Genomic DNA, 14,574 nt, shown 5'->3' with positions numbered 1-14,574 from the left:
AAACATATTCAAATCCAGGCTAGAATGGACTGTCCACGGATTTTTTTTAATTTTTCTAATTATTTTAGGGTCTTTTCTTAAATTTTAATGATTTAGATTTTATTCGATTTAAATTTATATTTAAATAATTTTATGCAAAAAAGTCTATAAATTATGAAAATTATAAACAAATGGGAATATTTCTACTATTTAAAGCTTAGCTCTTAACAAATTTAGATAGTTTTTCGCTGTAAGCTGCCTATGCTCGCAACTTTCTTGCATTTATTCCAAAATCTCACTTGAGTTTTCTTTGTTTACTGTGCTCAGACCCGGTTTATTACCGAGTTACTCCCGATTTATCCAATGGAGAGAGCAGGCTATCGAGGCGGAGGAAGAGGTGGTCATGATGGTAGGTACGGTGGTGGTAGAGGAGGTTATGGAGGGGGAGGAAGAGATGGTGGTCGTAGTGGCGGGTATGATGGTGGTCGTGCTAGCGGGTATGGTGGCGGTGGTCGAGCTGGCGGGTATGATGGTACTGGTCGTGCTGGCGGGTATGACGGTGCTGGTCGTGCTGGCGGTCCACGTCAGCATTGGAGGCCAAACAATCAAGGTAGCGGTGGTGGTCCTCCACCCGGTCAAAGTGTTGGTGGACCGGGGGGCACAAGGGGTGGTGGATCACATTCAGAGCGGCATGGAGGTGCTCCAACCAGTCAAAGTGGTGAAATGGGGCCTAGAAGGGGCTGGGAAGTCCGTGGTGGTAGTGAAGAAGGAAGGAGTGACCAGGTGTCAGAAACTGGGGGAGGAAAGGGACCTTCAAGACCTGTTAATGTGAGTCCATCTAGCAATTGGGCTTCTGGTTCTAGTTCTTCTGGTGATCTTGAACCTAGTAAGCATCTTTTTTGTTTATCAAGTATATTGCTTTAATTTCTGTGTATTCAGTTCGGTTGCTGATGATTTGCAAAGAATATGAAATGGTCGTGGTTAATATTTTTTGTTGTTTGATGAATTAGTATGTCTTTTTTGGTTCAAGCTTGAAACTTTTTGTTGATTTTTTTCAAGTTGGATAAAAAGAAGGGATTTTTGTTCGTGGGCTTTAAAACTTATATTGTTCTGGATATGTCAAGTGTTGGAAGTTGGAACGGAAGAGTTACAATTTAGACTGTATTTATGGTCTGTGTTTCTGGGTTTTGCGGTTTTGTTCTTTTTAGTTTGTTTAATGAAGTAACTTTGTTTGCCTAGCATATCAAATAGGAGTGATATTCATGACTTGTCGTGTACCAGACTTGGGTCTTTTGGACTTTGTTTATTGTTAATTACCAAACTGGAATGGTGTCTTTCTACTGGCAATGCAGTGATCCTTGATCAATTTTCATGTTTTTTTTTTTTTTTCATTTTTTGGGCGTTCTTACCTTTGTTGCTGGGTATATTAGTCTTTATTTTCTAAGAAAATCCTTAAAGATATCATGAGGGGGTTACATAATGAAATTTTGATTGGTTGATGAGCGATCGGTGAGATGCTATATTTCTGAGACCTGTAATTGTTGACAACCTGATCATTGCTTCCAGATATGTTTTGAATTTGATTTTGTTGTAATATTTACGTGTAAGATTCACAACTTGCATACTTCTTAGGTTCATAAAAGCAAAAAGTTGCAATTCTGAATTTTGACTATGCTCACCAATTTAGGAGTAAGCCAAATTTGGAACTGTATAGCAGTCAATTCAAACTGTGTTTAATTTTCTCTTCATCAATCTTATTTATTAATGATTCGCTAAAAGAACCGGGAAGAAAGAGAATCAGATCATAATCAAGGTTATTTACTTACTATACCCCAATCCAGGGCTTTATACTTCTGTAGTGGGCCATTGAATTTTTGCTAGATTTTTTCTTTTATCTTTCCTCTTTTGATTGATGCTATTTCATTGACTTGTACAAAAAAGTTAGTATGCCCTGCTTGTGTTTTTTTTTTGTTCAACTTCAATCCAAGTTGTGGTGATTTGTATTTCGTGGATCTTTGTCATTTTAATTTTTGTATTTTTCTTAAATTGTTAGACAAAATGGGGATAAATCTTCTGGACAGTGTGTTCAAGACTTTGATAAGAAGTTTTTGCAACTTTTTACTGTCCTTGTCTTGCTTTTAACAACATGGGTTTAGAAAATAGTTAGTGGATGATGTTATGCTTGAAATTCAAAGTTCAACTAAGTTCAGATAGTTATTATCTGTAGCTAACGCAACAGTGTAGCAAAGAAATCATGCTCATCCTTTTATTGTCTCTATTAACAAATTGGTTTTGGGACAGTATCTTCTTCCTTCTTTTTTCAATCTTGAATGAAAATGAAGTCTGGGCAACTGCAGATAGAGCAACTAGATGCTGAATATCGGTCTATTCCAAGATTCAATAATTTTTTATGGCAACAATTGGATACTTTGAATTTGTCATATGTTGGAAACATTAATGGGATAAGCTCTCTTTTCTTTGCAGGTCCTAATGTGCCAAAAGGATTGGCTTCTGTCACTGCTAATAGGATTAGTCCAGTTCTACGACCAGATAAAGGTGGCAAACTGGCTGTCCGAACTCCTAGACTTCTTGTAAATCATTTTCTTGTCAAGTTCAATCCTAAGAGCATCATACGGCATTATGATGTTAATATCAAGCAAGAAGTGCTTCCAAAGCATGGCAGGCCTGGGAAAATTTCAAAGTCCAATTTAGCAATGATCAGGGATAAGTTATTTGCTGATGATCCTTCTTCGTTTCCTCGTGCTATGACTGCTTATGACGGGGAGAAGAACATTTTCAGTGCAGTTTCCTTGCCCACTGGAACATTTAAAGTGCAGGTCTCTGAGGCAGAAGATGCCAAACCACGTTCTTACCTGTTTACCATAAAGCTTGTGAATGAACTTGAGCTGCACAAGCTGAAGGATTACTTGGACGGGAAACTTCGCTCAACACCTCGTGACATATTGCAAGGGATGGATGTCGTGGTGAAGGAGCACCCAGCTAGGACAATGATCTCTGTTTCCCGTAGCTTCCATTCTGTTAGAGATCATCAAATTCACCTTGGGCATGGAATCATAGCATCTAGAGGGTGCCAACATAGCCTCAAACCGACCTCCCAAGGCATAGCTTTATGCTTGGACTATTCTGTTCTGTCATTTCATGAGCCACTTTCTGTGATAGAATTCTTGACAAAACATATTTCTGGGTTTAATTTAAATAATTTTAGAAGCTTTAGGAGGGCTGTGGAAGGTGTGCTGAAGGGACTGAAAGTTAGAGTGACTCACCGTGTCACCAAACAAAAATATGTTATTACAGGGTTGACGAGAGATGACGCTCAATATATTACATTTCCTCAAGAAGATCCAGATGGCAAGGCTTCGCAGAATGTTAGGCTTGTTGAATATTTCAGGCAAAAATATCACAGAGATATAGTGCATCAAGATATCCCTTGCCTAGAGATGAAAAGCAAGATGAAGAACTATGTACCAATGGAGTTCTGTGTCTTGGTTGAGGGGCAAGTATTTCCAAAAGAGTATCTGAAGGAAACTGAAGCCAAGATGTTGAAGAAATTCTCACTAGCAAATCCAAAGGATAGACAGAAAACAATATGCAGGATGGTGCAGGATGGAGATGGACCTTGTAGGTATGCATATGCAACACGTTGCCTTTTCATTCTGATACATTATTGAAGCTCATATCTTTTACACAGGTGTTCTGTTTGCTTCATGTTAGATAGTAAAAGCTTCACCTAATAGTTTAAGTTTTTAGGTTGAGATTGTTCTTTGATATAAAAATAGAGCCTTGATGACCAAATATTTGTGTTAGAATATTACCATCCCATTCTAATTAATAAAATTCATAAAAAAAAAATACAAAGTAATGGTGGGTATATGCAAATTTCTAGTCCAAAAAGCTTTTACATGAGGGGTGTTTTAGAAAGTAATATAAAACCATTCTTAGATCATCACCTAATAGCCTAAGCTTTTAGATTAAGATTGTTGTTTGATATTTCACAAAGAATAATGAATTGAGATGGTTTTCTAATTGATTGTTGTTTTCCAATTTGTTTATAACTTTTTCATCCTTTGTATGTTCCCTATTACATATTTAATTAAATGTCGTGTTGATTGTTACAGTAGCATTTGATAAAACTGCTGAAAGTAATGTTATTTTATCCATCTGCACGACAGCTTCATTTTTCTGTTGGGATTTGTCTAAGCAACAAGGATTCTTTACAGTCACAGGCAATGTCATAGTCTCATCATATGTATTTATGGTTGTTGACCATGTCATTGTTAGTATCATGGTATGTCACCCTGGTGAATACAGCTGCTGCTCAAACATGTGGTTTTTATGGAATGTGCACCCTGAATACAATTAATATTATAGTTCTTGACAGAGGAATATACAATGCATATTCAAGTCTTGCCTATCTGAGGATCTCAGAAATGACTAATTTTCTGTCAAGATTAAAATCTTAAGTCTGGGAAGTGTCTTTTTTGCGTGGTATGCTTGCATCATTTTACATGGGGGATTATTGTATGGTACACTTGCATAATATTACAGAAGCGAGCGTAGAACTCTTAAATATGATAAGCATTCTGGGTATGTTATGTAACTTGCGATATGATATTCTTGGTTAAAGTAGAGGGTGGGTTCCTCATGTTGTTTATTATTTTGTTTGCAGTGGAGAGATTATCCGAAATTTTGGTATCGAAGTCAGCAAGAATATGACCTCATTGATTGGTCGTGTGATTGGGCGGGCCACCTGAATTGAAGGTAGGTGCCCTCGATGGCAGGGTGATTAAAATACCAGTTGACAAGGAGAAGTGCCAATGGAATCTTGTTGGGAAAGGAGTGGTTGAAGGGAAACCAATTGAGTGATGGGCTGTTCTTGACTTCAGCTCTGATGATTATCAAGACCGATTAAATCCGCGCCGATTCATCCCTAAGCTGATTGCTCGATGCCAGAGTCTGGGGATTCGCATGGAGGAGCCTCTCTTTTATCAACCTACTAGCATGCGGAAGTTCTCTAATGTTGATGTGCTTCGTGAACAACTTGAAACAGTCAATGAACGGGCTCACAAAAGCTGCGGAGGCCAGTTGCAATTTCTTCTCTGTGTCATGTCAAGGAAGGATCCTGGTTACAAGTATCTCAAATGGATTTCTGAAACCAAAGTTGGTATTGTGACACAATGTTGTTTGTCCACTCCTGCAAATGAAGGAAAGGATCAGTACCTTGCTAATCTTGGTCTCAAGATTAATGCTAAGCTTGGAGGAAGCAATGCAGAGCTCAGTGGCAGACTCCCGTACTTTGGGAATGAAAACCGTGTCATGTTTATTGGGGCTGATGTCAATCATCCTGGTGCTCAAAACAAAACTAGTCCATCCATTGCAGCTGTTGTTGGTACTATAAATTGGCCAGCTGCAAACCGCTATGCAGCTCGAGTTCGTCCTCAGTATCATCGTAAAGAGCAGATTCTGAATTTTGGTGATATGTGCTTGGAGCTTGTTGAATGTTATTCCCGGCTCAATAAAGCGAAACCTGAGAAGATTGTGATTTTTCGTGATGGGGTCAGTGAGGGCCAGTTTGATATGGTTCTTAATGAAGAGTTAACGGACATAATGAAGGCATTCAAGTCAATCAATTACACCCCAACCATAACACTCATTGTTGCCCAGAAACGGCACCAGACTCGTCTTTTTCCTGGGGACGAGGGATCTACTGGCAATGTGTCTCCAGGCACAGTTGTGGACACAACAATTGTTCATCCTTTTGAGTATGACTTTTACCTCTGTAGCCACTACGGAAGTCTTGGGACAAGCAAGCCCACGCATTATTATGTTCTATGGGATGAGCATGGCCTCAGTTCGGACGACTTGCAGAGGCTCATATACAACTTGTGCTTCACATTTGCTCGTTGCACAAAACCTGTGTCATTAGTCCCACCAGTCTACTATGCTGACCTTGTTGCTTATAGAGGAAGGCTTTACCATGAGGCAGTAATGGAAGGGCAGTCTCCATCTTCATCATCTTCAAGGACTTCATCATCACTTTCAACTGCAGCTTCGCTGGAAGAGAGGTTCTTTACGCTGCATGCAGACCTGGAAAACATCATGTTTTTTGTTTGAAAATCTACAGGCAAATCTCCATCTCTTTTGGCGGTGAAGGAGATTGCCACCGATTCTCTTTTGGAAATGATGTTACACAAGCTTGCACCTTTACTAGGCAAATCAAATAGTGGAGTTTGTGCGTGAATCTAACTATCTGGAAACTCCTCTGTATTTCCCATTGTTTCACAGACCATGGGAATTGGAGGAATGACATGTCATTTAGCTTTGTTTTCCGTTTGGATGGTTCGTTTTCTGTGTGTTTTCTCATCGGATCTTGGTTGCTATTACTAAGCTTCAAGTGCGTTAAGACGTTTGATGGCACTACAGTTCTTGACATTGTTGTTGGTTTCGAATTTGAAACTACGTTTCTTTTGATGCTGTTCAGATGCCTCGGTGATTGATCCTTTATTTCATATCAGTTATACATTACTGCTAGTCCTTGTGTGATTTTCCGTGTTACGTATGCATGGAGTTTCAAAGAAATCAGATAGATTTGGTACAAACAAATAGATTGAACTCAAATAATTTTGGTATTCAGTCCTCTAGTAGGACATTCTTTCGCCTGCTGCTCACATGGTATATTTTTGTTGGGATCACAGGTCCCCCTGTCACTGAAGAACACTGCAAGAAACCCAAAATTTGTTTTACGTGGGTGATGAACAATTACATGTTAGCAGCGAGGATAAAAATTACCAACCCATCAGTCAGAATTGGGTAACCTGTATCTATAATGACACCGTTAAGTTTCAATGTGCATGGCATGTACAGGTCGATTACCAACTCATCCTAGAAGCATCTGAAATGGCATTTATTACACATTTTCAGATTATGATAATCTGGCTTTTCCACTGTTAATTACCATTTCATCATCAGATGACTAACTTGCATCTTAACGACAGATGTTATCTCATAGTGTTTGGTTAGTATTTTGAAATAGAAAAGACAAATAATAAAGATAGATGATAAATATTTCTTTGTATTTCTTATTTTGAATAATATAAAAAATTATTTTAAAAATAAATTTAATTTTTATTATTTCAACCAATATATTTTTGTTTTTATTATCTCTATTTTTTCTATTTCAAAACATTATCCTAAAGCAATGAGAGATTGCTTTCTAGATGAACAGAGCCAAAACTTTGGGGTCAGTATGATGTCAATGACAGTATAACGTATCAGTGTTGTCCAAGTTAATCTTTTTGTTTCCCCCCACCCCCCCTCCCCCCCCCTTTTTTTTTTTTTGTTGTCTTTCATGAATTATACAGCTTTCAATGATTTGAATATAAAAATTGCATTTTTTTTTAATTTATGACTTAATTTTTTAGGAGTTTGAGATTTTAATAAAAATATTAAATAAATAACAATTTAATTTAATAGGATAGATAATTTTATCTTGATTGAAAAATATTGATGACCACATCAAAATCCATTAATTTTTTTAAAATAAAAACTTATTTTTTTGCAAAACAATATTTTTAAAAAATTTTAAGTTAATATATTTAATTTATTACTCAAAATTTATGCCAAGTAGATTCTCAAAACAAGTTTAATAGGTATACACATAGATAAACAATATTAATTTAATTTTTGTTTTCTATATACTTTAAAGATGAAATAAAGTAGTTGAATCCTTACTAGTTAAGAAGATCTAATCCACTGAATATGGGTTTTAATTTTTCCATCACAAAGAAATTCTTGTGTTTGCTTATATAAAATTATTTTTAAAAATGTTTTTTATTTAGAAATATATTAAAATAATTTTTTTATTTTTTAAAATTCATTTTAACACGAGTACATGAAAACAAAAATAACAATAATTTAAAATTAAAAAAAAATCTTTAAAAAATCACAGCAACAATCAAACTCCAACTAAGATGTCATGTTTTTTATTTGAGAGGCGATGGAGAGTTAACGTCCTTCTCTTCTCATGGTAGGCATGGAGATACTAACCCTTTTCTGTAAGACTGCATGGAAGTTGACATTGTTAGTTTTGAATTCAAACTATGCTCTCTTTTTTTATATGTTTGATAGACTTGCTGTAAAATACTCTCAGATGTCTGTGAAAAATAAAAACAAGATTCAGAACTGTCATTTCTTTCAGGCAATGTCACTGGCAAAGACTATATAGAGTGATTTGTCAGGTTAACTATAATCCCAAGTATCTCTATAGCTAATCAAAGTTAGGAGCTAGACATTTTTCGACCTATAACTATGGGAGCAAATGCTTTGTATTTTCATGAAAGTTCTCTAATCATTGCTTCATAATCTTGTACAAAACTGGTACTCTTGATCAACTGCTTAAAAGACACGAAATGCCTTTTGGGATGCTTTTAATATATTGATGCCAAATCAATGCTCTTGTCATGTCAGTCATAGGTCTTCTTTTGCTGCAATACATAATTCTATGGCATCCATGCACTTATGATTTCTTAATCAAGATGATTGGATTTGAAAGTATTAGAGGACATTAGGGCTTGGAGTTATGGAACTACATGCATGTACAATCTTGTAAGAATCTACTCTTACATAGATGCCTTACCTTCACGTTTGGTGCATTGGATTTTTTCAGCTGTGGTCCTTTTTTTAAGATTCCTGGAAATTTGGATTACTCATGACTCTATGGTTCAAATTAATGTGGAATGTTGTGTTTTTGTTCTATTAGGTAGAGTAATAGTGTCATTCATGTGGAACTGGGACTCCATGGTTCAAATTATTGTGGAATGTTGTGTTTTTGTTCTATTAGGTAGAGTAATAGTGTCATTCATGTGGAACTGGGACCATAGCTTAACATTTTCTGCAGACGGGGGGGACCCCAAGAACAAGAAGAAGACAATATAACTGGATAGGACATACATTCTTTCAGTTAATTGCCGCTCATACTGTATTTTTTTTCTTGGAATTTTATGCCCTCTTTTCACCAAAGGGAACTGCAAGACCAGAACACTAAAATTTGCTGTATTTAGGTGATATCAGTAGAATTCAAATATGTGGGGAACATGGGCATCACATAGTTGAGAAAGACACCTGCATAAATTTTAATGAGAAAATTTAAAACCTGAGACAGTAGGAGAGTGGAGTGACAGGTAGGCTTGGCCAGTGGAGACAAATGTAAGCTGCAATGGGACTCTAGATGGCGACCATTGCATGTGTGTGTGAGTTGGAAAGATGCAGAGATAATGTTCAATGTGAAATTCCCAGCCAAGTCTTTTGAGGCTGATGAGGTGCATACAGAAGAATATTATCTCTTCAAATCTAAAGCGTTTCTGAGAATTGGAGAAATCTACTTCAATATTGAGATATAGCTTTTTACAAAATCAATGAAAGTGAAGAGAGACCTCACACTGGAACTATTCCTATGCAGTATACATGCATTCAGAAACCAAGAAAGTGTATAAAATTGGCAAGGCGAGAAGAAGAACATGTAACAAACTCCTCTTGAGGAACAAAAGCTCTAACCTCCCAATTTGCGACGTCTCACAATAGGAAAATCTTCAACGTTGTGCTTGCACTTCTTGATTCCTGTAATTGCTTGTGTTGGTTGACAAGATAGGCTGATAAGTTATCCAAGTCACAAAGGATTTCGAAGAGGATCTATCAACTCTTTATTCAATGTTGAAAGCATGGAGAGATATTCTGTCAACAGATAATGATAGGTTAAGGAGTGAGATAACCTTCTAAAAGATATCAATTCTCAGATATGACAGGTTTGAACTCATTTGCAGACATGCTACAGCTAAAATAATCCCTTTAAGCTCATCTTTATTTTGCATAAATCCCATGTTTTCTTCTTAGGTTTTGAAGAATCTTGACTAATTTGCCTGCCTTTTTTGGCGAGAAAACAGAAGATAAAACACCCTTTTATATACTTTTCACACAAAAATCAATGGTCAAGAACATCATACCTGAACTTTTTATGAGATGCTGCGGTGAAAAATATGGACTCACTCTTTCAATTAGAGCTTTGTCATAATGTGGTAATTCTAGCAGTTGCGGCTGAAATTTTGAGATTGAATTTTCATTTGTTACTGGAAGCAGGATTCTGCTCATCCATGCAACAGTGAAGAGGCTTGATTGCACTAAATTTGGGATGCCATTGGCAATGGAATTCGAAAGGGCAGCCAAAAAACTCTTGCTGCCACTGTTGAGCAAGACTACTGCTACTTTCCTTTGCCAATCTTCCATTGCATCTTCCTCTTCATTCTAGTTGGGCCATTCAAATAACACAAGCAATCATTATACAGGAGAGTATAAATTTTTTTTTGTCACCAAATTAACTACTGCTACTTCATTTGTTAAAAAGACTAATGTGACAAATTAAAAAATGCAGCACCAGAAGAACTACTCCTCCCTAGTACTAATTTTTCTTCAGACTTGAACTTTTTCTAGAAGTGAATTTATTTTGCTGGTATGTTGCTATATTAAAGCTTACCAAGTTCCCATCAAACATTTCCTTTTGTCGAAATGATCCTCGTAATCTCTCATGGAAGCCTGCTTGTTGTAAAAGCCAATCTTCTGCGGTCGCCTCTCCATTGTATGAAAAACAGCCTCCCAACATCAAGAGAGCTTTTGAGGATTGTTCTTGAACCTTTGTGCTGGGGCAATCTAAAGATTCTGTGATTGCCTCAACTGCTTCTTCCCTATACAAACTGGACTTCGAAAGATCTCCCTGCAACATCACTGCTACTTATTGTTCAAGATTTTGAATCCAAACTGTTATAAACTAGTATTTTGGTCTCGGCACCAAAAATGGACCATTAGCTTACTTACAAATGGACTTACCAGAAGCTCAAGCTGTAAGAGAACTGCCGCAACCAGAGGGCGTTCTTCAGGCGAAGATCTCTGGAGATAGACTAAAAAGATGTGCATGGTGTTCAAGCCACCCCATCCATTATTGAGTCCCGTTAAGAATTTAACGATCCGTGTTCTTCTGCTCGCATTTCCTCAGATTAATCAGAATACAAATTGAATACTAAGCTTACTAAACATGTTTTACAGAAGTGAAACTAGAAAATTCATACCTGCTCAGGCACAGTAGCTCCGCTAGTAAATTGAATGCACACCCATTATAATTCTTCTGGATACCAAGAACAATGAGCTCAAGGAGAGAAGTCTTGTTCAAATTGTCAGCTAAGTAGTTCCGACAGCTCCCATTAGCTCGAATGCAACATAACATGAGCGTAGCAGCATGATTTCTCTCGATAACGTCCCCTACTTCAAAGGTCCTTGCCAACAAGCTCAATCCTCCCAGGGAAACAACTTGACTAGCATTCTCTAAGTTCCTATCTTCATCAAAACCTGTTAGAAGTTGGTCTAAGAAGTACATTGCTGCCTTTTGAGGCATGCACCTTACTGTGAATAAGGTCTGCAACTGGCCTCCAAACTCTAAAACTCGAAGGACTAGTGCTACCCACTCGATAGGAACCATCTGTTTTGCCTTCGGCTTCGATAGGTAAAGCAGAACAGCAGCTTTGAGAAATAAACTGCTACTTTTTAAGAGTTTCATGAAGATCTTGAGCTGTGGATCAGCGTTTAGTACTATTAGCCTATTTGCTTCATTTCTTGTTACAAGCTGTGCGAGAATAGATATTGCCAGCTCTAGAACTTGATCATCAGTGGAAGCAAACAAGACCTCAAGCAACCCTTCAATCACAGGTACCTTTGATAAAGCACCTTCAATTACGTTACTGCCAGGTGAGTCCAACCAGGCTTTGGCAGTGACATGGATTGCAATTTCACACTCAGCTAGACTATCTGAGGAGCAAATAGTGCTTATGGCTCTACTTAGATCACTAGGAGGGAGATGGATTGTCTCTTCATTCCTGATTGAATTACTCCTGACTATGATGTTTCCATTAACCAGGCATTCTGATAACACACTTTGGCAGGAAAAGAGCCTAAAATAGTCTGATTTCTGAGGCTCATGCCATATATCATTTTTCGAAATTCCATAATTTTGACTCGATGGCCTTCGAGGATTCCTCGTCTTCTTATACTGTAAAAATTAGAAAACTATTGATTGTATTCCTCCAATAAAGCAGTAGACTTTAGTTAGAAATAGGAAGGTGGTAGCAGAGTTTCGGGAATAGGGACAAAGATACTCACAGTAGCATAATTGGAATCTTTGTATTCATCTATGCACACCTTTTCTTCCTCTATGCTCCATGTATCCATTGAAGCTCTATTTCGAGAATCGAAGTCCATCGATCGGCGTTCTAGCGTGGGGCCAAACACAGCTCGGTATCTTTTGAGATTAACACAAAAATCATAAAGCAAATAACATACTGTCAAGACCTTTTTTCTAATTTTGAAAAATAAACTTGGAAATGGTGATCAATGACTTACAAGTTTGTGTTGATGGAGGAACGTGAGTTATAAGAATCCGATGATCTCCTCATTGATGGTGCATAACTTGATCTAGATGGCAAAGGGATGGCTGGAACAGAAGGAGCTTTAGCCCCAACCTTGAGCCACTCTTTATAGTAAAGAGCAAACTGGATTGTTCCCATATCCATCTGGTCATTATAGACCTTACTCAAAGTTTTCACCTTTCTTTCCATCTCAACATGCTGGGAGCCTGAGAGAAATTCAAGTTCCTCATGGTACCAAACTTTAAGATGAAGAAGATGGGGAAGAAGGAAATGCTCCCAAAGATCAGGAAGCAAGTGAGTTCTTGCTAAAAATGGCGCATCGCAAAAAACATGAAGTAGATGCCTGGCAGATGTCCTGTCATTCTTCTCTAGCTTGTAAACAATAGACAAGTACAATTGAGCACAAGCTGAGAGATGTGAATTGGGAACACCACAAGTGGAACCATTCCCGGATTTCTTAGAATTCAATGAAGCAACAATGTTCAAAAGCTGGATTGGGTTTTTCAATGACTCCACCTTCACCTCCTTTCTTGTTGCTTGCTCTTCAACCAACTTCTCAATGCTTTCCATTCCCGACTCCATATTCCCAAAAATCCCATCATCCGAACCCATGCTTCTTCCCACCAAGCAAGAGTTGCACTTCTCTCTAATCATCTCCCTAAAACTCACATCTTTTGTGTACCTGCCTATATAACCACTGAGTATAGATACCACTGCTCTAATAGCTATTTCATCGATTGCAGGATCTTCTCCCCTCAACAATGACTTAGACTGCAATCTCTCCGTATCCGAACTCACTCTCCTCGATGAAAATATCGACGACCCTTTTCGAGTGGAGGCCTTATCGGTCTTCTTCTTGGAAGAATGGGGTCTTTTCTGATCATGGCAAACATGTATAGGCAATATTACAGACTCTTCTGGTCTAATTAATCTGTCTCTGGGCTTCACTTGTGCTCTATTTCTCAAGAAACTTCTGTGCTCAAATCCTTCCTCAGCGAGCAACTGATTCAAGGAAGCCATTTCTAGGTGAACTGAGTTTGGTTTTGGAGCGAAGAATTAAGTGTCAAAAGGTTCACTGACATTCCTTCACAACCAAGAATAGATAACAAAGTACAGCTATAGAAGCAAGAAAATGCAAGAAAGTGGTTAAGAAAGACACACAAATAAGGACAGAGAGAACTCAGGGTGATTTTCTTTAGGTAAACCGGCCCGGTTCAAATTAGTTACATCAGTTAAAACTCCCACCAATCAAACCCAACAAATACAATTCTTCATAAAATACTGTAAGTTAAAACAAGAGGGAGACAGGGATGTGATATGGCCTGAGATGAATGGATCAATCAAGCAAGCAAGAAAGAAAACAATTTTTGAAACTAGGGGAAGCATATGAAATGCCTAGCATGAACAGGACCCACACTGACAGAAGTAGCAGAAATAATCAAATTCATGGAAAATTAGAAGCAGATCAGCGCGCAGAACAACATCTAGTCTCAATGGCATTGCATGATCGATGTTGCCTTGTCAAATGCTTTTGAGTGCCAGTTCAAGATTTGTCTTTTGGGGGCAAAGTGTCATAGGACTAAGTACAGCTTTATAATATGGTCAGTGAAGTATTGAATTTTTATTAAATTTATTTTTATCCCTTTTACCAGAACAAAACAGTAAAAGTGTTCTAATTCTAATGTTCAAAATAAAATAATTAGATCAATGATTGGTGTTCATGAAAAGAGAAGAAAAGGGTTCAAAAGAGAAGAAAAGGAAAATATTATTTTGATATGGTTGTTGTGATCTTCCTCTTGTCTTTAGTTATGAAGTGTTTCAATTACAACTCAAATTTGAGGCTTCGAAACCTTTATGTATGCTTTGTAGTATTAAGTTTTATATTAGTCCTTTCTTTTTTACAAACCTCAAATTAGCCCCCATATAGCCATAATATATAATTCAAAATCCAATGAAGGGTTTTCAAAGAATATTTTTCTCAATTGGGTCCACAAAGTATTAAGATATTCTCGATTGAGTTTTCTATCCAAGTAGCCCTTACAAATATTTAATAAAAAGCGCTAAGCTTTTTGTATCTTGTATTGTTTATATATATATATATATATATATATAT

At 37.3% G+C, this 14,574-nt stretch overlaps 2 protein-coding genes across 4 annotated transcripts; one reads left to right on the top strand and one right to left on the bottom strand.

The window, feature by feature from the left end:
- The first annotated feature begins 164 nt into the window (after positions 1-164).
- Positions 165-6,477, top strand: LOC18105973 (protein argonaute 2-like). The gene is given in 4 exon segments (XM_024586143.2): positions 165-865; positions 2,464-3,622; positions 4,667-4,739; positions 4,741-6,477. Coding segments are annotated over 4 exon segments (3,126 nt in total). The 5' UTR covers positions 165-342; the 3' UTR covers positions 6,112-6,477.
- Positions 6,478-9,353: 2,876 nt separating this feature from the next.
- On the bottom strand, positions 9,354-14,022 carry LOC7457628 (putative E3 ubiquitin-protein ligase LIN). Of its 3 annotated transcripts, none has more exons than XM_052447707.1 (7): positions 12,436-14,022; positions 12,196-12,334; positions 11,112-12,085; positions 10,861-11,020; positions 10,523-10,759; positions 10,039-10,293; positions 9,354-9,726 (listed from the first exon to the last, which is right to left on the bottom strand). In XM_052447707.1, the coding sequence occupies exons 1-7, from the start codon at positions 13,479-13,481 to the stop codon at positions 9,700-9,702; spliced, it is 2,838 nt and encodes a 945-aa protein (XP_052303667.1). In that variant the 5' UTR covers positions 13,482-14,022; the 3' UTR covers positions 9,354-9,699. The 3 variants fall into 3 exon arrangements, with proteins under 3 accessions (XP_052303667.1, XP_052303666.1, XP_024441723.1); XM_052447706.1 differs by having other exon boundaries at positions 9,996-10,293; positions 12,436-14,021; XM_024585955.2 differs by having other exon boundaries at positions 9,996-10,293; positions 10,873-11,020; positions 12,436-14,019.
- Positions 14,023-14,574: the final 552 nt, after the last annotated feature.

Source organism: Populus trichocarpa, chromosome 15 (genome assembly GCF_000002775.5).
Source record: "Populus trichocarpa isolate Nisqually-1 chromosome 15, P.trichocarpa_v4.1, whole genome shotgun sequence".
Taxonomy (NCBI): domain Eukaryota; kingdom Viridiplantae; phylum Streptophyta; class Magnoliopsida; order Malpighiales; family Salicaceae; genus Populus; species Populus trichocarpa.
The sequence above is the reverse complement of the archived record's forward strand: the minus strand, read 5'-3'. Positions and strand labels throughout refer to the sequence as shown.

Coding starts and splice junctions, on each gene's coding strand:
- LOC7457628 (XM_052447706.1), bottom strand. CDS start 13,481: ATGGCTTCCTTGAATCAGTTGCTCGCTGAGGAAGGATTTGAGCACAGA. Junction 12,335..12,435: donor TCCTCCATCAACACAAACTT/GTAAGTCATTGA, acceptor TAATCTCAAAAG/ATACCGAGCTGTGTTTGGCC. Junction 12,086..12,195: donor AAGATTCCAATTATGCTACT/GTGAGTATCTTT, acceptor TAATTTTTACAG/TATAAGAAGACGAGGAATCC.